At 47.7% G+C, this 20,655-nt stretch overlaps 1 protein-coding gene across 3 annotated transcripts in view; it reads right to left on the reverse strand.

Moving 5' to 3' along the window:
• SRGAP3 (SLIT-ROBO Rho GTPase activating protein 3) overlaps positions 1-20,655 on the reverse strand; it is a gene marked incomplete at both ends in the record, with an annotated part of 250,739 nt that overhangs the window by 105,762 nt on the left and 124,322 nt on the right. For all 3 annotated transcript variants that reach the window (XM_082663233.1, XM_082663231.1, XM_082663232.1), the window contains one exon: positions 8,749-8,911. In XM_082663233.1, coding sequence (XP_082519359.1) covers positions 8,749-8,911 — 163 coding nt within the window. The remainder of the gene's footprint in view (positions 1-8,748; positions 8,912-20,655) is intronic.

A 20,655-nucleotide genomic window follows, 5' to 3' on the forward strand; every position in this document is an offset into this window, starting at 1 on the left:
TTTATAGGCATCAGTTTCCTCATCTGTAAAATGGGGGTGATGACAACATCTTCCTCTAAGGCTTTAAGAAGTGAACGCTTAGCCCAGAGCCCGGCATACAGTAAGCACTCACTAATTGTTTGTTATCTATGATTACTGCTTATCTATTGTCACAAAAGCACTAATACATGTCTGCTGAGTGAGTTGGGAACATGGCGACCAGCTCAGCAGCCTCAACTAGCAGAGCGAGCGTTCACAACTTGTCTCCCTGGCAGACAGTGGAGACGGCTGAAGGCTCCTCGTCCCTGGCAGTCTGCCCACTTCACTCTCTCTGTCTGTGCAGGCATCAGAGCTGGACCCTCCAGCATGCAAACCCTCACTCTCTCCTGCAACCCAAAAATAAAAAATAAACTTGGCTTTGAATCCAAGGCCATTGGTGCTTTTGATCTTGGTCACAAAGCAAGGCAATTATTGGATACAAAAGCCCTGATTTATTTATGAAATGTGACGGACATCTTCAAGGCAGGAACGAAAAAGCTCACTGAAGACCAAGCCCTTATTGCCACACAATGAATGGCTGCTTTCAAACACAAGCCCCCCGAATGCCCTCTCTTCTCTGCTAAGAGTCTTTCCTCATTAGCGCTTCCTTCAGAATACCACAGCTTCCAACAATCAAACTCACTCCACGGCTGGGGCAAGTAATTAAATTCTGCAGGCATCAGAGCAGAGAATAATGGATGGCTATTGTTAAGGAAGCTGAGGCTGGAAATGAAATGGGCTTCAATGCCCAGCTCAGAAACGGTTGGGGCGGGAAGAGAGAGCAAGCAGGGTGCAGATGGACCCTCCCTGTTGGTGCACCATGGGGGGCAGTGGATTCAGGACTGGACCTGGAGTAGAGAACCTGCATCTGGGGCGGGTTCTGTGCTTACCAGAGGTGGGCCTGCATTTCCTCACCTGTAAAACCAGGAGGTTGGACTAGGCAAGTCATTCCCCATGTGTGATCCCCAGATCAGCAGCATCAGCAGCGCCTGGGAACTCGTTAGAAATGCAGAATCTCAGGGCTTACTTCAACCTGGTGAATCAGAAGCTGTGGGCATGGGGCCCAGCAATCCATGTTTACCAAGCCCTCCAGGTGATTCTGATGCTAGACTTTGAGAAGCTCTGTTAGATCGTGTTTAAAGATGAGGCCACAAACTCAAATGCACAAAGGGCCAAGGAGCTAAAATAAAGGGATCGGTGTCATTCACCAGACAAACCACAGGGGCTGTGGGGCAGTGGAGCGAGTGTGCCCAGCCTGAAGGACCAGCGGCTACTCAGCTCTGGACAAGTACCGCCAAGAATGACCCCATGTTGTTCTGGTACTGTCAGAGCTTCTGGCTTTTTAAGAGGAATACAAAGTTCTGATTTTTATGTGAAATCCCACAATTTTAAAATATTAAAAAAAAAAAAGGGCTTCCCTGGTGGCTCAGTGGTTGAGAGTCCACCTGCCGATGCAGGGGACACGGCTTCGTGCCCCAGTCCGGGAAGATCCCACATGCCACAGAGCGGCTGGGCCCATGAGCCACGGCCGCTAAGCCTGTGCGTCCGGAGCCTGTGCTCTGCAACAGGAGAAGCCACAACAGTGAGAGGCCCACGTACCGCAAAAATAAAATAAAATAAAGTAAAATATTGGTTGAAATTTTCTTAACATAGTGAGGGCCAAGCAGATTACACTTGAGAACCAAATTCAGCTGCGGACCACCATTTTGCAGCCTCTGTTCCAAGGTGCCGTGGACCCCCATCATGACACTCTGTCCCCTGTGCTCTTGCCTTTGTCCTAACACTGAACTCCTAACCTCCTTTCCCCACTTGGGAGACTCCTATTCATCCTTCAACACCCAATTCAAGCATCACCTCCACTGTGAACTCATTCTCAACCCTCTGCCCCACTTTCCACCTTCTCCACTAAGAAAGTAGAGAAGAATCAAACACGAGGCCAAAGAACTGACACGTAGAAGAAAGTAACACAGAGGAGGAAGACATGGAGAGGTTATAAAACAGGCTTCTCCCACAGAGGAGGAATGAGGAAACTCTTGGAAAAGTTACCGTATTGCTGCTTGAAAAATCGCTTAAAAAAGGACACTGAGGGCTTCCCTGGTGGCGCAGTGGCTGGGAGTCCGCCTGCCGATGCAGGGGACGCGGGTTCGTGCCCCGGTCCGGGAAGATCCCACATGCCGCAGAGCGGCTGGGCCCGTGAGCCATGGCCGCTGAGCCTGCGTGTCCGGAGCCTTTGCCCACCAAAAAAAAAAAAAAAAAAAAAGGAGACTGATCCCATTTGACCAGAATCTAATAAAATGAAGTTTTAAAAGGGCAAATATAAAAAAACACAAGGACAGATTAAAAAACATTTGGTACAAAATCCCCTGGAGATTTGAGCTGAGAGTTCAGAGTGGGTCAAATGCGCTGAGACGATCATGAAAAAGGCAAGTGCCTTCATAGGCTTCGTTATTAGAAATAAAGGGTCTAGACAGCCCTGCTCTCCTCTTCGCTGGTCAGAGCTTTCTGGAGGGTTCTGAGTGGTTCTGAATATTAACTTATGCCGGTCACAGCAGCCCTGGAGCCTGACCCAGGAGGAGAGAAAACTCAAAGCCAAGTCACAGGGGTCAACTGAAGGAACCTGGCATGTTTACCCAGAGGCGGGAAGGGCCTGGGTGTGTGGTCATGAGTACCTGATAGATTTCCATGTGGATTGATCTAGGTGGCCCACAGGACCTGTGAGTGGAAACCCTGAAAGATTTCATCTCAACATTGGGGAGAATTTTCTATTGGTCTCAGTTGTCCCCAAATGTAATGCAAGGTAACGAATGCCCATAATTGGGGGAGATCTGGCAGAGAGAGGACAGCTCATGAAGAGGATGATAAAAGGACTGGAACAGAAGGCCCAGTGGACACCCATTGTTTTATTTCACCCTTCTTGTAAGAGCACCCAGTTTTTCCTGGGGAGCCACCCTCAGCCATCCTTTGTCCTATGCACAAGGGGGAGTTGAGTGTATGCCCAGCTTCAGGAGCACTCGGGTGACCCACACTGGTCCAGTCAGAGCCTGTGAGAACCAATTCTGGGAGAAGGGACCTCTCACTTTCTGCTGGACTTGAAGCAGGTAGGATGTAAGCCTGGGGCTACAGGGGCCATGTGGTCATCACAGAGAGAGACTGACTATGCATGAGCCCTTCTCCCACCCCTCCTTAAAAACAAAACAAAACAAAAAACTGGAAAACAAAGAAAATTGGCGCAGAATTGCAGAGAGATTGGGTCCTAACAACACCCTTGGTGCCCTTGAAGCCCCCTGCCTGAAGCCAGTCTTGGCTCTGAAGAGCCGATAAGCTCCCTTTCCTCCCTCAAGCCAGCTGAGCTGCGTTTCTGTTGTTTGCAACCATAAGAGTCCTGATCACTATGGTGGCTGCTAAGAGCTCATCCAGTCCATTCTGCTCTGGTGGATCCACATCTCACAGTTAAAGCAACGGCCACCTGCATGCACAAGTCCATTTGCCCAAATGAAGCCTAGAATGGCTGTGGAATGAGAAGTGCTGCTTCCAGGCATAGCACACTGCATTGCAGAAGGGGAAACGGAGAATCAGGAAAAGGTGAGTTATGAAGTCAAAGAGCATTCTGCACCACTGAGGAGCTGGCAGGTGGAGCAGCTGCCCCAGGCCCAGGCACAGGAAGGACACCTGGCCTGGAAGCCACTCCCACCTCCTGCAGAGGCAGTGACAGAATGTCACTTGTCAGATGGCGAAGGACTCCCACTCCAAGTGTGGCACTGTCACCATCTCCTCTTCCCAGATGAGAAAACTGAGGCTCAGAGAGACTTACGCAGGGTCACAATGTCAGTGACAGGTGGCTCTGAGACAGACTCCAAAAGCCCAGCCGTGCTGCCTCCTGGAAGTGATGACAACTGGCCATTCTCAGGCTTTACCTTCTCATCTGTAAAATGGGCTGAGTGATGATCTTGTTCCCCAGTCTGACCAGAGACCAGCCCCTGCAGTCGTTTGAGGTCTGCAGAACTATTATTATGTAAGGATGCAGGGCTCAGGGCTGAGATCATCTATAACTGATGTGACACAAGGGGCCACGCTGTGCTAAATCAGCCAGTCAGGCCCCGTCCCCCAGCTCTCTCTTGGCCCAGAGGGGCCGAGTCGTTTCCTTTGTTCCACAGGCACAGAGCTGGTAACAAGGCAGCCAGGAGCTCAGCTGTAGACCTTTTTTCATTATTTTCCACCCTGTTAACCTCCATCACAAGTGAGGCTGCTGTCAGCCTAAATGAGAGCTGAAAAGATTTATCTCACTTGTCCCAGGGCTCAGCTCAGGAAAAGATCCTTCATTTCCTAAAGGCCCAGATGACCCTTTCTCTGTGAGTCCCTCCCACCCAGAAAAAAAGATGTGACAGTGGCAGCAGCAGGCGGGGGCTTGCAATGGGACCAAGCAATCTGAATCCCTTCAGTCTGGCTTTGCAAAGCACTATGTGAATTTTTTTTTTATTGCACTGTATTTACCTTTCTAATTATGTTTGCTTACACAAATATTAAACTTAGACTACACTTCATAAACACAGCCCCAGGAGGAGACCAGAGCAGATTGTGTGGCAGGGGGCGGGGGGGGGGCGGGGAATTAGCCTGCAGTAACAATTTTGCAATAGAAGTCATCCTCAAAGTGGACAATCCACATACAGACCAGGGAGAGATGACTATATTTCAAACCAACTTGTCTTCTTCCTCTGTGTGACTAGCAATCCCAGGTTACCTCTTCCCTAAAACTGGTGCCTGGCAAGAACAGATGAGCTGGATCATTTTAGTAGTAATAGTCTCTTACACTCGTATTATAATAGCCAGCTTTCCTGAGCACTTAGTGACAGGCGCTGCTTTCCATGCTTTACTTGGGATTAATAACCCTCTTAACCCAAGCAACTACCCTGTGGGTATTTCTATCCCCATTTCACAAATAAGGAAACAGGCTCAGAGAGTTTCAGTAACAAACCCAAAGACACACAGCTAATAAACAATTGGACCAGGATTATGAAGCCAGAAATTGAAGACTTGTGGACCCAAAGACCATATCCTGAAACACTTCTCAATAATACCCACCTCCTTCACTTGCACCATTTCATTTAACCCTCATACTGCCCCTGGGAAGCAGATGATCTTAACCTCATTAGATAGACAAACAAATGAGCAAAATTTGACCCTAAAATTCCTGTTACAGAAACAGATCTTAAGAAAATAGCAGTGGCCCAGCCAACATCGTTCTCAATGGTGAAAAACTGAAACCATTTCCACTAAGATCAGGAACAAGACAAGGTTGCCCACTCTCACCACTATTATTCAACATAGTTTTGGAAGTTTTAGTCACAGCAATCAGAGAAGAAAAAGAAATAAAAAGAATCCAAATCGGAAAAGAAGAAGTAAAACTGTCACTGTTTGCAGATGACATGATACTATACATAGAGAATCCTAAACATGCTACCAGAAAACTACTAGAGCTAATCAATGAATTTGGTAAAGTAGCAGGATACAAAATTAATGCACAGAAATCTCTTGCATTCCTATACACTAATGATGAAAAATCTGAAAGAGAAATTAAGGAAACACTCCCATTTACCACTGCAACAAAAAGAATAAAATACCTAGGAATAAACCTACCTAAGGAGGTAAAAGACCTGTACTCAGAAAACTATAAGACACTGATGAAAGGAATCAAAGATGACACAAACAGATGGAGAGATATACCATGTTCTTGGATTGGAAGAATCAACGTTGTGAAAATGACTATACTACCCAAAGCAATCTACAGATTCAATGTAATCCCTATCAAACTACCAATGGCATTTTTCACAGAACTAGAACAAAAAATTTTACAATTCATAAGGAAACACAAAAGACCCCAAAGAGCTAAAGCAATCTTGAGAAAGAAAAATGGAGCTGGAGGAATCAGGCTCCTGGACTTCAGAGTATACTACAAAGCTATAGTAATCAAGACAGTATGGTACTGGCACAAAAACAGGAATATAGATCAATGGAACAGGATAGAAAGCCCAGAGGTAAACCCATGCACATATGGTCACCTTATCTTTGATAAAGGAGGCAAGAGTATACAATGGAGAAAAGACAACCTCTTCAATAAGTGGTGCTGGGAAAACTGGACAGCTACACGTAAAAGAATGAAATTAGAACACTCGGTAACACCATACACAAAAATAAACTCAAAATGGATTAAAGACCTAAATGTAAGGCCAGACACTATAAAACTCTTAGAGGAAAACATAGGTCGAACACTCCATGACATAAATCACAGCAAGATCCTTTTTGACCCACCTCCTAGAGAAATGGAAATAAAAACAAAAATAAACAAATGGGACCTAATGAAACTTAAAAGCTTTTGCACAGCAAAGGAAACCATAAACAAGACCAAAAGACAACCCTCAGAATGGGAGAAAATATTTGCAAATGAAGCAACTGACAAAGGATTTATCACCAAAATATACAAGTAGCTCATGCAGCTCAACATCAAAAAAACAAACAACCCAATCCAAACATGGGCAGAAGACCTAAATAGACATTTCTCCAAAGAAGATATACAGATTGCCAACAAACACGTGAAAGGATGCTCAACATCACTAATCATTAGAGAAATGCAAATCAAAACTACAATGAGGTATCACCTCACACTGGTCAGAATGGCCATCATCAAAAAATCTACAAACAATAAATGCTAGAGAGTGGAGAAAAGGGAACCTGTTGAGCTGTTGGTGGGAAAGTAAATTGATACAGCCACTATGGAGAACAATATGGAGGTTCCTTAAAAAAACTAAAAATAGAAGTACCATATGACTCAGCAATCCCACTACTGGGCATATACCCTGAGAAAACCATAATTCAAAAAGAGTCATGTACCACAGTGTTCATTGCAGCACTATTTACAATAGGAAGGACATGGAAGCAACCTAAATGTCCATCAACAGATGAATGGATAAAGAAGATGTGGCACATATATACAATGGAATATTACTCAGCCATAAAAAGAAACAAAATTGAGTTATTTGTAATGAGGTGAATGGACCTAGAGACTGTCATACAGAGTGAAGTAAGTCAGAAAGGGAAAAACAAATACTATATGCTAACACATATATGTGGAATCTAAAAAAAAAAAGGTTCTGAAGAACCTAGGGGCAGGACAGGAATAAAAACGCAGACATAGAGAATGGACTTGAGGACACGGGGAGGGCGAAGGGTAAGCGGGGATGAAGTGAGAGAATGGCATGGACATATATACACTACCAAGTGTAAAACAGATAGCTAGTGGGAAGCAGCTGCATTGCGCAGGGAGATCAGCTCGGTGCTTTGTGTCCACCTAGAGGGGTGGGATAGGGAGGATGGGAGGGAGACGCAAGAGGGAGGAGATACGGGGATATATGTATACGTATAGCTGATTCACTTTGTTATACAGAAGAAACTAACACACCACTGTAAAGCAATTATACCCCAATAAAGATGTTAAAGAAAAAAAGAAAGTAGCAGTGGCCCATCAACAGATGAATGGATAAAGTACATGTGGTATATCTATATATACATATACAGTGGAATATTATTCAGCCATAAAAAAAGAATGAAAGTCTGCTATTTGCAGCAATGTGGATGGACTTAGAGAATATTATGCTTAGTGAAGTAAGTCAGACAAAGACAAATACTATATTACATCATTTATACGTGGAATCTAAAAAACAATACAAATGAATGTATATGCAAAACAGAAACAGACACACAGATATAGAAAACAAACTACTGGTTACCAAAAGGGAGAGGGGCAAATTAGTGGTATGGGATTAAGAGACACAAACTACAATAAATGAAATAAATAAGCAACAAGGATATATTGTGTAGCACAGGGAAATATAGCCATTATCTTATAACTTTTAATGGAGTACAATCTACAAAAATACTGAATCACTATGCTATACACCTACAACTAATAGAATATTGTAAATAAACTATACTTCAATTAAAAAAATAGCAGTGAATGTGACAAAGGTGTATATAAAAGAAGCTCACAGCAGCAGTATTTATAATAATATGGAAATCACTGAAGTGTTCAACAATAAGGGATTGGTTAAATAAACTAGGGTACAACTGTATGATGAAATACTATGCAATCTTTCAAAATGTTGTGGAATTATATTTATTGATATGGCAAAATTTTGTAATCCAGTGTTATATAATTTGTTAGGTGACATAAGCAGAGAGTAAAATCGTATATGCGGTCTGATCTCATTTGGGAAAAGTACATACATATTCTAGAAAGTGTATAAAATCAGCACTCATAGAAAATGTATTTACATATGTACATATAAAGAAGTTCCTATGACAACCAAAGTGATTATGGCTGAGTGACAGCATTTCAGGTGACGTTAATTTCTAAGTGTTTGTTTGTTTTTGAATTTTATTTTTTATATAAGTGTGAGCTCATCTCTGTTTCCAAATCTCCTACAATGAGTGTACTACTTACCTAACCATGCAAAGGTTTTTATTTTTGTGGTGATGGTGGTCGCTGAAGTGGCTGAGCCCCCCAGCCACATCCAGGACTCAAACTCAGGGTCTGCGGTGCCAAGTCCAGGCCTCAGCACCCCGCACCCTTCACCATGCCTGACCCCTGGTCCCATGTCCCCAGACCACACCCCACCGTGGCTGGCTGTCTTGCCAAGGCCAGCCTGGGGCAGAAACTCGGGTGGCCCAAGTACCCACCTTTTTGAAGAGTCTGATGACATCCTCGCTGATTTGGGAGAGGCGAACGATGACATTGTTCATGAAGATGTCGTTGAGGGTGGCATGGTCTCGGCTCTCCCGCCTGGTCTGATGCAGGACTAGATACCAACAGTTCACGGGCGAGAGGAGATATTGGTCCTTCCTGTGGAAACCAAGACAGCTCAAGTTGGCTCCACTGAAACTGCCAGCCACACAGTGTTCTACGTTGTCACCCACCGTGGCTCTTTTGACCCTCATGGGGCCCTTTCAAACTCGTTTAATTATAACATATTTAACAGCTGGGGCAACAGAGACCATGAGGAAGCAACCCTCCCAAGGTCACAGAGCAGTGCTGGGGCCAAAACCCAGGTCTTTGACTAGAAGTCCTATCCCGTCCTACTCTCCCACTGGATGTAGCACTTGCTACATGTATCTCTCCCTTCTGAGAGGAAGCTGTCTTCCCTGGAGTTAAGAAATACTAAACCAGTTGTGCTTGAAATTCTTGTATGAGTTCTAGAAATATCCAGGGGAAAGAACAAAAAGTGGACCCCTTCCTTCCCCTCCTTGCCTCCCCCAACCCCTGGGGGTCCCTCAGGCTCTTAACCTTTTTGTCCTCCTCCAGGGTCAGTCCTGGTCTCTTGGCCTCTTGGAAACACATTCCTTTGCCCCTCAATGGAGCTGAGGGCCTGGAGGATTTCAGGTTCTATACCTGGGAAGAGAGCCTAAGGAAATCTGCTTCTGAGTGAAGTACACACAAGACAAATCTTTGTCCTTCAAGGACTGACACATTCTTAGTGTCCTCTAGCTGGGCATTATGCTAAAAGAGGGGTTCTCAAAGTGTCGGGGTCCCCAGACCAGCAGCAGAATCGCCTGGGGTCTATAAGAAATGCAGGCTCTTGAGCCTCACTCCAGCCCTGCTGAATCAGAACCTCTGGAGATGACCCAGTGATCTGGGTTTTAACAAGCCCTCCAAGCTGCTGATTCCCACGCAAGTCTGAGAACCACAGATCTATGCACCAGTGTTTCCCAAAACTTGGGAAATGGGATATTTCCAAAAATGAAATGGGGGATATTTCTCTTCTCTGTGCTTTACCAAAGACCCCTCTGTTAGTCTCAATAAAGTGTATATAGTGTCCAGGAAGACAGTAAAGGACAATCAGAAACCAAAATCAAACCAATAATCCCACGTTGCCACATGGGGCATCTGGCATGTGTACTTGACCTAAGACCCTTCCTCCACTTTCCAAGGCAGGAAGGTGATGTTGGGGCAGAGGGCCATCCACCACCTAGGGTGACTGGCTCAAGGTCCAGTCCCCCAGGCCTGCCTGGCTCCCCCAGGGGGCTGGCCATGGTTCTCTGAGGAAATGCGGCCTCCCACGATCAGTGTTTCTGAGGAAGGGAATTCTGCTGACTTCCGCTTTGACCACATCATCCTCCCAAAGCCAAGTGGAAGCGTAGCCCTGAGGGCCTCTGGGCAGCCACAGCACGTACACCCCTCACTGCACCCAAACCCTGGGCTTGGGAAGGATAGGTGAGGAGAGGCCAGTTGACTTTTCTTTCTGTCACCAAACGGGCTTAAAAATCTGCCCAGGTAGTCGGAATTTGGGAGAAAGGAATTTGGTTGAGAGAGAGGATGGATATGTTAGAGACCTCTAAGGAAAATGGAGGAGACATTATGCTGTAAGAGAAACGAAGCAGTTTCTCCTTTGTTTATAGCCTAGAGAAAAGGCCAGAACACTGAAATCCAACAGCCCAGCCCAAATCCCTCAGCATTTATTCCGTGTCAGGTCTCAGGTGGGCTCTGGGTGCGCGTGGACACAGACCTGCCTCGGAGGGGCTCCTAATGAGGTGGCTGAGGCAGCAGGATTACAGTGGAAGGTGCTGAAGCGCTGGGATAGAAACATGCAGAGCACCCGTTCTGCGCGAGAAGCTGGGGAAAACGCGGAGCCCACTCCACGTCCCCGTCTCCCAGGCCCCTTTGCTTTCCTGCCAGCTTCTTCCCGCCTGGGGTCTTCACGCGCGCTGTGCCATCTGGAGTGTGTGAGCGCCTGCTCTTCTCTCTTCCTGAGTCTTGGCTTAAATGATACTCCCGGGAGAGTGTGCCTCGGAGGACCTCGCTCTAGGGCAGCGGTTCTCAGAGGTGGTCCCCAGCCCAGATGCATCAGCTTCACTTTGAAATTTGTTGGAAATGTAAATTGTCGGGGCCACTCCAGACCACTTAATAAGAAATCCTGGAGGTGGGACCAGCACCTGTGTTTTGATCAGCCCTCCAGAGGATTGCGATGCACTCTCAGGTTTGAGAATTCCTGCCTTAAGGAGTTTCCACTCCCCACCCATCACCCTACTCGAAGTTCTGTGAAAGCAGGAACTGTTTCTGTCTTAGTCACCACATCCAGTGCCCAGCAATGTGCCTGACATGTAGTAGGTGCTCTAGAAGAGAAACCCAACAGAAAAGGTCACATTTGTGCTGGGTCTTGAAGAATAGGTACGAGTTTTCCAAATAGAGGGGCAGAGAGATGGAATTGTAGGCAGAGGGACCTGTGGATACAAAGATAGAGAAGCAGCTCGGCAGAGCTAGAATTGTGAGCGTGTTAGGGGAGGACATAAGGATGGGGAGACAGGTGAAAGGTTTGATTGTGGGGAATCGAACACCAGCCTAATGAGTTGGGATTTTATCATCTAGGCCATATGGTTCTCAACCCAGGTTGCACACTAAAATCACCTGGGAAGCTTTTAAAAAACACCAAGACCCAGGCCCCACCCAAGACCAATTAAGTCAGAATCTCTGGGGGTAGAACCTTGGTATTTTTAAAACATTCTCTATAAGATTCTAATGTGCATCCAGGGTTAAGAATGCCTGCTGTAGGCAGTGGAGAGTCATGGAAGTTATTTAAGCAGAGGTATGATCTAACCAATGTGTGTCTTAGGAAGATCAGTGCGGGCAGACTGGAGGGTGATGGACAGATGAGTGGGTGGGTGGATGGGTTGGTGGGTGGGTGGCTTGTTGGGTGGATAGACGGGTGGATGGATGAACAGGTGGATGAGTGGAGGGCTGGATGGGTGTGGGCAGAGGTGTGGGGCTGGAGGCAGGAGGACCAGTCAGGAGGTGACCCTAGTCCAGGAAAAGAAAGATGATGAGGGCCTGGGTGGTGGCCAGAGAAGGGTGAATTTAAGAGACTCCTCACCAAGAGAGCAGAGAATCTTGGAGACTTCCTGGAAATAGAGAGGGGGTGGGGGAGGGGGAAGTGGATGGTGATTCTGAGATTTGGATCTCAGGCGACTGGTTGGATGCTGATGACATGAACCAAGATAAGAACTGCAAGGGGAGAAGTGGGTTTGGGCAGAAAATACTTTACATCCCATTTCCACAGCTTCCTAGGTGGCGATGGAAATGCAAAGATGAAAGGAGAGATGAGATAATTGAGCTGTTACCTAAATTACTTCAGGGGCTGAGCTCAGCCTGGGATGCAAGAATTGAACAGCATCAGGGAATTAAATGTGCAAAATTTATGGAAGTCACAGCCAGAAGGTAAGTTTCAGGGGAAAGGAAAAAGGTCTTGAAAGGGTGCAAAAGTGCTGGGACAGCTTGGGGACCATTAATTAGGTCACCTGGCCAGGGAGAGACTGGTTAGGAGAAAGAGTGGAAAGGAGGCGCTTTCCTTATCAGCAGCTGTGGGCAGGAGGCAACACAGACGCAGACGGGATTACAGGGGCGGCAGAAGGAGCAGAGGCAAGGAGGGGAGAGTTACCCGAAAGCAACCAAGGACTTGTGAAGCTAAAGTGAGTGGCTGCTGAGGAGATGAGGCCTTGGTTCATTCAGGTTTTCATTCATTCATTGTCTGTCTCCGTGTGTACGTGCCAGGCAGGCGAGGGGCTGGGGATGCAGCAGTAACCACAGCAGGCAAGACCCTGCTCCACAAGGCTGCATTCGGGTAAGGGAGACACACAAGGAAGCAGAAGATGATGATACAGCCTCATAAATGTAGTGATGGGAAGGAGACTATGGGGCAGAGGAGGCCCCCTCGCCCAGATCGGGTGGAGGGGTGAGCATGGATGGCTTCCTGGAGGAAGCACTTTCTAGACTGAGAACTAAAGGCTGGAATGGAGTTTGACAGTGGAGAGCTTTCTAGGTGGAGAAATATGATGAACAAAGGCCTAGAGAGAGCAGGTTGGTGAGCCAAACATAGTCAAGGGGACTCAAGCATCATGTCCTGGAGTGATGGGGGGAGAGTGAAAAACAAGGTTGGAGAATTAGGAAGAGCCCACATAGTTAAGGGCCTTAAGTCCCAGTAGAGAGTTTGAGCTTCATCCTGAGGTTGGCAGGGAGCCACTGAGGGGTTTAGAGCAGGGGAGTGAAAGGATAAAATTCCACTTTCAAACTCTCACTCTGGCTACTGCGTGGAGGATGGGCTTGAGGGGGCCAAGAGGGAAGTTGAGGGATTCAAGAAACATTTAGGTGGTAAACTGACTGGACCCTGAGACTAACTGGTTGGGAGGGAAAAGAAGATGCTCAGAATGACTCCAAGTCTTTCAGGCTGGGTGCCTGAGAGCAGGGGTAGCATTTACGGAGATGAGGAACATTTACAGGGGCAGGGTAGGGAAGGAAGGCGATGAGTTTTATTTGAAGACGGCGAGTCTAAAGGGCTTGTGGAACACTCAGAAGGCGATATCTGGGCTAGAGAGATAAATGTGGACGCCGGCAACAAGCACTTGGATGATATTTGAAACCATGGAATGACCTGGAACTCTTTACAAATGCACATGACCACCACGTGGCAGAAAAGGCAAATTCTCAGGAGGCCTGTCAAGGCTGCAGCTGGAGGGATGGGGCAGGGCTGCACTCCTCCTGCCCTGGTGAGCTGGAAGAGGCCTACAATGGGGATGATGTGCCAGCCCATCCTCTGCAGACACTGTCCCAGGCCTGCCGTGCAACCAGCAGCATCCATCCTCTGGGTCCACTCCAGCACGGGAGGCTGCTTCTGCTCTCCCCATCTTCTCCCAGCCCTGGTTCCCCTCGTGTGGGGCAGCTCACTTGTAAACTAAAAGACCGGGGTGAACAGGGCTGTCCACAGCCAGGGTCAGGGTGGAGTTGACCGCTCTGTGGAGAGCTGCCATCTGTGGCCTTGGCCACAATGGTACCTGGCTCTCACCACGTCAGAAAGAAGAGGGAAGGCCACAGATGGGGCCCAGCATGGTGAGACAGAAAGACACGATGAAACAGAAAGACACCTGGACTTGGGGGGGGAGGGGTACCCCTAAGTCCATACTGCCTGTGTGACTATATGCAGGTCTCTTAACCCCTGTGGCCTGCCTACTTAGACCATATTGTCAACCTTGGTGTTAAACACCAGAAAAAAGCTCCAGGGTCATTCAGCAGTTCCCCCACTCGATACATTCTTATTGCATATTTCACATGGACCAGTCCCCTGGGACATGACATGGAGCGCAACAGACACAGCTCCTGCCTCCACGGAGCTTACAGTCCAGTGGGGGAGACACATAACCCTCAGAGAGTTCAGCACGTGTGGATGGAGTCACAGCCACAGAAAGTGCCAGAAAGGAGAGCATCGTGCATGAGGACTCATATCGAGGGGACCTGGCCGTATTTCGGGGGTCTCTAAAGTGTCCCTAAGGAAGGGGCCTTTCAGCTAGGCTCTAAAGGAAGAGATGGGGAGGCAGGTAAAGGGGCCAGGAGAGTGGGCTTGCGGGCAACGATTCCAGGCAGAGGGAACAGAATGGGCAAAGGCTCACTGCGGGGCAGGGAGCTCGGTGCATTTAAGGCACCGAATGAAGGCCAGTGTGGCTAGAGCCCGGGGAGCAAGGCAGAAGAGGGGCAGGTGCGGGGTCCCGAGGGCTCCGGCCAGCGCACTGATCACCATCCCATGGGCCATCTGGATTGTACCGGGACCGCAGGAAGAAGCATCCAGGCCACGTATGGCAGAGCTGGACACCGGCCTTCTCTTTTCAGGAGGTTACTTGTCCCTTTTGAAAACAGGACCCCTTTGACCTGAGATCCAGCTCTCCATGCTAGCAGCCATTTTGCCTGCTGCAGCCACACTTCTGGAAGATGCCAAAATGAACCTGGGCAGGCGTTCTGTCCTCTAAGGCACATCTGGAGGGCTTTTCTCCTTTTCCAGTCTTGCATCCCTGTGTCCACAGAGCAGGTGGAAGCTGCTGAGCTAAGGTATAATTGAGAACTTTCACATAGATGTGTATGTATTTTACTTTTTACAGCCAGAAAACAGCAACGAAAATTTCTGGTGAGTCACAGCTTTCTTTCCTTGGCTAGGGGAGCTGGGTACGAGGATCCAAGCAACTGCAGCTAGAGGAGCGAGGCCTTGCCAAGCTGGTGAGTTGGGAAAATGAAATCAGCAGTGAGCCAGCTTCTCCCTTCTTCTTCTTCTGGCTGGGCACCGGAAAATTCCACTTAGCAAACAGAACCCATTTCCAGGCCTGTTGAGCCCCATCCAAATGCAGATGAATGCAAATCCACTGCCCGGGGATGGTGGTCCCTCTGGGAGGGAGGGGAGCTCCTGCAGCTGACCCCGTCCCCAAGACGCGGAGTCCCTGCCTCTGGCTTCCCACTCGCTTCCAAGACATTCCAGGGTCTTGCACTACGCTTGCTTGGGCAGCTGCCAGCAAAGCTCAGAAAAGCACTCCCTCAATTAGTTCCGGGGCCCAAAAAGTATGGTTAACCTCTTGCTACCTAAGTTGCCCCAATCAGGATTTGGAATTCCTTGTCCTTGCTGGGAGCATGAATCATTAATTCTGAAAATATTAACTGGGTGCCATGTTTTGTGCCAGACAGTGCTAAGCAAAGTGAGTCATGCTCCCTGATTCATGGAACTTACAGTCCAGTAGGGGCCTCAGGTGACAATCAAATAAGCACGTAAGTAGATAGGAAATGGCGTCGGTGATAAGAGCTGTGAGAGAGAAATGCATGGTGCCTCCTGAGTCTATAACGGAGCGGGGCGGGGGGGGAGTTTACCTCACCCAGGGAAGATGGAGGTGGTCCTTCTTGTCACTGAGACGTTAGCTGAGATGTTTCTCCTGATTGAGGCCTTCCCTGCCCCCCAGCGGCTCCTGGATCTCTAGTACACCACCCCATTTTATCGTTATTACAGCACTACCACGCCTGACATCCGTCCTGTTCATTTACTTTTTGTTTCTGTCTTTGACCCCTTTCCAGCTTACATCTGTCCTCTTCACCACTGTTTCTCTGGTGTCAGGCAGGTCTGGGCACACAGTCAGCTGATAGGTGAAAAGTGCCCAGAAGGATGAGGTGGGACCAAAAAAATGCATAGGTTGTACAGTGGCCTAGGGATAAGGGAGAGCATCCCCAGCAGTCGATATGAAGGCTCTGCGTGCATGGGCGCCTTCCCGAGGGCAGAGCGGATGTCCAAGGGGTGGAGACAAGGCCACAGAGGCAGCATAGACCAGGGCCTTGAGGGACAGAATGAGCATCTGGGCTGTGTACTGCTGGACACCAGTCTTCAGTAACAGAGCACCACAGATGGGTCACTTCAAGAGCAGAAATGTATTGCCTCTCAGTTTTGGAGGCTGGAAGTCTGAGATCATGGTGTCAGCAGGGTTGGTTCCTTCTAAGGGCTGTGAGAGAGACTCTGTTCCGTGTCCCCCCCTCAGCTTCTGGCGGTATGCTGGCCATCTTTGGTATTCCAGCCATCTTTGGTGATCCGTGGCATGTAGACACATCACCCCAATCTCTGCCTTCATGTTCACGTGATGTTTTCCCTGGATGTGTGTCTATGTCCAAATTCCCCTTTTTTTATATTATAGGGACACCAGTCATGTTGGATTAGGGCCCACTCTAATGACCTCATCTTTACTTGATTACCTCTGTAAAGACCCTATTTCCAAACAAGGTCACACTCTGAGGTACTGGGGGTTTAGGATTTCAACATGTGAATTTTTGGAGGACAAAATTCAACCCCTAGTAGGCTACTACCCCAAGTGGATCAGGAGTCTGAGGAGAGTTTACATGGTCACTTGGGCATCTTTCCTGTGGTCCATCAGAGGAGCAAATGGACCTACGACACAGAGGATAAAGTCTAACCTCCTCCGCCAGCATTTAAAGCCCATTTAAGGCCCAATCTGCTGCCTGCCCAGCCCTCTCCCTCATCCCCCTTTCTGCTCCAGGCAGTGGGTGAAGCTCTGCGCCAGGAATGGGTTTCTTCATTTACCTATCTTTTGCCCCCCAAGGCTTCTGAGTCTATTGTACTGGGAGTTGGGGAGCATGGCTCTGCTGCTAATTGGCTGTGTGTTCTTGGGCTTGCGGCTCGACCTGTCTGAGGCTTTACTGCCTCAGCCATCAAATGGATGCGTGAGGGACGGAGTGGCCAGTGAGGGCCTTTCAGACCTCTGTGACAAGAGCAACCATATATTTCAAAACCAAATGTATACATGTGACCTGACAAAGGATTTTTTTCCCAATTCCCCAACTTATTTATTTGAAAAGCCTAACAAGAAGCACAAAAATGGAAACAGTGAATGGCTATTTTCTACACTTTTATGTATCTAGCTTCAAAGACAAGAAAGTGAGGCTGCTGAAACCTGGGAAGGACTCTTCCTGGGTCACATGCATCTCCACCTCGCATCTGTGCATTCACTCGCTCGGAATGCCTTCCCCTCTTCACTCCACGCAGCAAAATCTACTTCAAAGGCCTTTCCTCCAGGGATCACCTGAGATCCACAGAATGTTCTGTCTGAACCACTCATTTCAATCTTCTCGTATAGTTACTTCCAGATGACATTTTTTATCTTCTCGCTTAACTCACTCGTCAGTTGCCCTCCACACATGTGGGCTTGTGTCATCACTTATTCTATAAGCCCCTTGAAGGCAGGAACCACCTCTCATATTTCCCTGTATCCCTCCGGAGCCCTTGGCAGACTCTAATTCATTCACTCATTCACTCACTCTTCTAATATCCTTTGAGTATCTGCCATGTGCTAATAGGCACCGTCCAGTCCCAGGGGATTAAAAAGATGACTGGATGAGCCTTGAGAAGGCTCACGATCTAGTAGTTGAACTTAAGGCAAACCGAGAAGTCTTATGGCCATTGGTCAGAACACCTTTAGTTGAAGTGAAGGAAAAACTTACTTCAGACTGGCTTAAACAAAAATGGTAGTAATGGGAGGAAGAAAAATTTTCAGGATCAAAAATTTTAATTAAAAAAATGTAAAGGAATAGGAGGTTGTTGCCCGCAGGCATGGCTGCATCCAGGGGCTCAAAGGATGTCAGCGGGACCTGGTCTCTATCATTTGGCTCTGCTTTCCTCTCTCTGTACTGGCTTCACTCTCAGGCAGGCCCTCTTCAAACCAAAAGTACCCTGACTGCTAATAATCCCAGTAAAAAGAGGGCTTTTCCTGACCTGTTTCACCAAAAATCCTGGATTGCAGGTCGCTAGATTAAAGCTCTGTGGCCAAGAGGATACAATGCTGGTCACAGGCTCACCATTGTTCAGGGATGATTCCCCAGAGGAAAATCTAGGTCTTGTTATCAAAAGAAGAAGGGAGGGATGCTGAGCAGGGGAGAGTAACAGACGTTTCCTATATTATGCTGTGTGAGGAAGGGGATCTCAGAGGAGTGGGGGAGGGAGCGGCTCATTCTGCCTCAGGGTGGATGGGTTATCACAGAAACATTTGCAGTGGGCTTGAAGCACAAGTAAGAGTTTGCTGGATGGGAAACACAAAGACAGACATATGCTGCAGGCAGACGGAAGGCTGAGTGTGAAGCTGTGAGGTCAGACAAGACATGGATGTTCCGGGGCTGAAAGAAGTTCTTTTGGGCTCGGGCAGCAGTGATGCAGGGCATGGTGAAAAGGTGGCAGGAAGGGAGGAGCCACGAAGGACTTCGAAGGTCAAGGCTGAATGAAGGTTTTGAATGGTCCAGTGATATGATCGCTGGGCGGGAAGGCCAGGTGGGAGGCAGAGCAGCTGTCCAGGTGAGGGGGGAGAATTTGGGGCTTTGCCTGGGAGTCACCGGGTGGCAAACAGTGGATGTGAGGCTTCAGGGCAGGGCAGCTCCTTCATGAAGCTGAGATCTGCTGACTTAGAAGCTGCTGTTGGCTGACACCAGCCCTGAGACAGTCATTCCATAAGGGAAGAACTACATCCACTGGGTCACCTGCCCGAAGCAGGTTCTGCTTACCCATGCTGGGTGCTATGGAGTCACAGGCTGGGGTTCAAATACCAGTTCTGCTCCTCACCAGCTGGGTGAACTGGGAAGCTAGTCAAACCTTTTCTTTCTTTATCTGTAAAACAGGGTTGATAACGCCTACCTCACAGTGGTGCTTTAAGGATTAAATGAGGTAATTCATAAGACACTCTCAGCATCAAACCCAGTGCCTGATAATAGTAATAATCATTATTACTGGCATCACTATTATTGCCACCAGCACCTCACTTGGCTATTGGGAAAATCCATTGACTGGTGTATGTGACCATACAGCCCATGGTAGGTTTGCTATAAATGTTGGTTTTCCTCCTCCCATTACTACCTTCTCTCCCAGTAAACCCTTATGTGTACTTCAAGGCCCAGTGCCAATGGTCCGGAGACGCCCCCTCCACCCTGAGGATCACTCCTCACACCTCAAAGTGATGGCACACTGGGTCTGGTTCAGCAGCACTCCTGAGCTCCCTTTTGACTCGCTGAATGTATTCTTGGTACTGGAACAAAAATTCCTGCCTCATTAGGCAACGTCTGGCCAACCTCATCTTCTCTTTCCCTGTGAGAACTTTTGCCTTGGTTTATCCACCTGCAAAATGGGTGCATCACGTGGTACGTGCAGCACCCGGCAGAGGAAGGGCGCTGACCCACAGTTCCTCCGGTCAGTTCTTTCACCAGCCAGCGGGGATCCTAAGCCAGGCCCACCCTGTCTGGCCTTCAGGTCCTCTGCCTGTCAGATGGGGATGATGACACCTTCCCTGACTCCCTCAGCCCACCAGGACTCTTGGGAGGATTTAAGCAGCTAAAGGCTAGGAAGGCACTCTGCAAAGTGTAAGGTGCTGTATAATCTTGGAAGATCATTATTGTCCTCTTTGCCTAATGGAACTGAGTCAAAACTAAACCCCTGCATATCACTGCTTGCTAATTACAACAACATCTATTTTATCTTTATTACAACTTCTATTTTCATTTTTAGAATAAAATTCAAATGATATACACATATCTATGTGTATCAAGCATATCCAAATATAAATAAATCACGTCCTGCTTAATATTAATACTTTGGAAGTTGCTGATTACAGTCTCTGAGGATTCCAGGAAACTGGGTGTAGGATCTGGAGAGGCCCCAGAAGGAAAAACTGGAAGGAGGATAAGGGGCTGTAGCCATTGCAAAGACCACTCAAGGGGCTGACCCTCCTGCCTTAAAATCCCTCCCAGCAATGAAAACAAAGGTGGGGGGATGAAGAGGGTGGAGATGAAAGATGTTCACTTTCCAGGAGGAGCTGGCAGGGGCCCTTGGGGTATCTCATGTTGGCTTCAGGATTTCTGCCATCCTGCACACCACCATACTTCATACCTCCCTGTCGAGTGTCTCTTTTTACTTAAATGGATTTATTTACAAAAAGGACTCTCCCTAGTCTTAGTTAAAATAAAAATTTAAAAACCAGCTTTACTTGCCCTAAATAGAAGGTTACTGGAAAAAAGTAAGTTCCAAACAGTATCACTGAATCCTAGGCAGAGGCTGATACCCAAGATCTGCTGTCTGTTTGTTAAATGGAGGGTTAGAGAGGTGTTAGCAACACACTAGAACCAAACTATAACCACAAAGACTGAAAGAGAACTGAAAAGATCAGTCACTATTTATGGCACACATGCTATCGATGATCCCTCCCTCATTCTGAGGAACACTGATCCGGTCTGACAAGCCTTCACAATGTGCC

Source organism: Grampus griseus, assembly GCF_964374135.1.
Source record: "Grampus griseus genome assembly, chromosome: 10".
NCBI lineage: Eukaryota > Metazoa > Chordata > Mammalia > Artiodactyla > Delphinidae > Grampus > Grampus griseus.